At 44.1% G+C, this 2,500-nt stretch overlaps 1 protein-coding gene across 1 annotated transcript in view; it reads right to left on the bottom strand.

Annotated features, from left to right (window-relative positions):
- The window catches only part of LOC135108268 (uncharacterized), a 28,262-nt gene that overhangs the window by 23,834 nt on the left and 1,928 nt on the right, over positions 1-2,500 (bottom strand). Inside the window, exon 5 of the mRNA XM_064019018.1 lies at positions 1,890-2,019. Coding sequence (XP_063875088.1) covers positions 1,890-1,906 — 17 coding nt within the window. The 5' untranslated portion in view covers positions 1,907-2,019. The remainder of the gene's footprint in view (positions 1-1,889; positions 2,020-2,500) is intronic.

Genomic DNA, 2,500 nt, shown 5'->3' with positions numbered 1-2,500 from the left:
GTTGTGCTTTTGTGACCGATCAACGAGAGGAGGAGGAGGAGGAGGAGGAGGAGGAGGAGGAGGAAAAAGACTTATTTTGTCGACTGTGGGAACGTGTGTGTGTGTGTGTGTGTGTGTGTGTGTGTGTGTGTGTGTGAGATTATATATTATTATGAATTGACTAATAATATAACTCCTCCTCTTCCTCCTCCTTCTCCTCCTCCCACGTCCTCCTTCTACTTTACCATCACCACCTCTTCTTCCTCCTCCTCCTCCTCCTCCTCCTCCTTTCAATAAAGTTACCTGTTCAGTGAAAGGAAGAAAAGATCTATATAATATTGATGATAAAAGAAGATGCGAGTCACAAGAGGAGGAGGAGGAGGAGGAGGAGGAGGAGGAGGAGGAGGAGGAGGAGGAGGAGGAGGAGGAGGACAAAGGGAAGAGAGGGTGATATAGTGAGGGAGAGGAGAGATAACTTGCTTTTCTAGAGAGAGAGAGAGAGAGATGATGTTTTCCATGCCCTCGCTGGCCTACACCCTTGGAAGGTTTATGGACCTGATGGGGTCCCTCCTATTGTTCTCCGAAACTGTGCCTCCGTGCTTGCACCTTGCCTAGTCAAACTCTTTCAGCTCTGTCTGTCAACATCTACCTTTCCTTCTTGCTGGAAGTTTGCCTACATTCGGCCTGTTCCTAAAAAGGGTGACCGTTCTAATCCCTCAAACTACCGTCCTATTGCTTTAATTTCCTGCCTATCTAAAGTTTTTTAATCTATCCTCAACAGGATGATTCTTAAACATCTATCACTTCACAACCTTGTATCTGATCGCCAGTATGGGTTCCGTCAAGGCCGCTCTACTGGTGATCTTCTGGCTTTCCTTACTGAGTCTTGGTCATCTTCTTTTAGAGATTTTGGTGAAACTTTTGCTGTTGGCTTGGACATATCAAAAGCTTTTGATAGAGTCTGGCACAAAGCTTTGATTTCCAAACTACCCTCCTACAGCTTCTATCCTTCTCTCTGTAACTTCATCTCAAGTTTCCTTTCTGACCGTTCTGTTGCTGCTGTGGTAAAAGGTCACTGTTCTTCTGCCGACTTCTGATCTCTCTAAAATTTGTGATTGGGGCAGAGCAAACTTGGTATTGTTCAGTGCCTCAAAAAGTCAATTCCTCCACCTATCAGCTGGACACAACCTTCCAGACAACTCTCCCCTCTTCTTCAGTGACACTCAACTGTCCCCCTCTTCCACACTGAACATCCTTGGTCTGTCATTTACTTATAATCTGAACTGGAAGCTTCACATCTCATCTCTAGCTAAAACAGCCTCTGTGAAGTTAGGCGTTCTGAGACGTCTCCGCCAGTTTTTCTCACCCCTCCCAGCTGCTAACTCTGTACAGGGGCCTTATCCGTCCATGTATGGAGTATGCTTCACATGTCTGGGTGGGTTCCACTCAAACTGCTCTGCCACACAGGGTGGAATCAAAATTTCTTCGTCTCATCAACGCCTCTCCTCTAACTGACTGTCTTCATCCTCTATGTCACAGCCGCAATGTTGCATATCTAGCTGTCTTCTACCGCTATTTTCACGCTAACTGCTCTTGTGATCTTGCTAACTGCATGTCTCCCCTCCTCCCGTGGCCTCGCTGCACAAGACTTTCTTCTTTCTCTCACCACTATTCTATCCACCTCTCGAACACAAGAATTAACCAGCATTATCAATCATTCATCCCCTTCTCTGGTAAACTCTGGAACTCCCTGCCTGCTTCTGTATTCCTTCCCATGACTTGCACTCCTTCAAGAGGGAGGCTTCAACACACTTATCCTTCAAGTTTTGACCACCACTTCTGACACTTCCAGGATGTCCATCTTAGTTAGGAAGGAAGATGTGAGGGAAAGAGGAACAACATTTCCTCACCTGTATGAGTCCTCCATGGCCAGATGTTCCCTTCGCCTTGCAAATGTGGAGGTGAGGTGCCGGTCACTGCCAGAAATCCCCAGAACTTTGGCACCTCCATGTTTTTCTGAAGGCGGCCCGCACCGGATTTCTGAAGGGGGAGAAAGGGAGGGGATATTAAGGGGATGTTCTTCTCTCTCTCTCTCTCTCTCTCTCTCTCTCTCTCTCTCTCTCTCTCTCTCTCTCTCTCTCTCTCTCCCTCTCCCTCTCCCTCTCTCTCTCTCTCTCTCTCTCATTATAACAAAATTGATAGTAGGTGGTGGTAATAATAATAATAACAATAACAATAACAATAATAATAATAATAATAATAATAATAATAATAATAATAATAATAAATAATAATAATAATAATAATAATAATAAATGATGATGATGATGATGATGGTGATGATGGTAAAAATTATAGTACTACTACTACTACTACTACTACTACTACTACTACTACTACTACTACTAATAATAATAATAATAATTCTCTCTCTCTCTCTCTCTCTCTCTCTCTCTCTCTCTCTCCAACCACCACCAACACTACTACTACTACTACTACTACTACTACTACTACTACTGCT

This window comes from Scylla paramamosain, chromosome 17 (genome assembly GCF_035594125.1).
Source record: "Scylla paramamosain isolate STU-SP2022 chromosome 17, ASM3559412v1, whole genome shotgun sequence".
Lineage (NCBI taxonomy): Eukaryota > Metazoa > Arthropoda > Malacostraca > Decapoda > Portunidae > Scylla > Scylla paramamosain.
The sequence above is the reverse complement of the archived record's forward strand: the minus strand, read 5'-3'. Positions and strand labels throughout refer to the sequence as shown.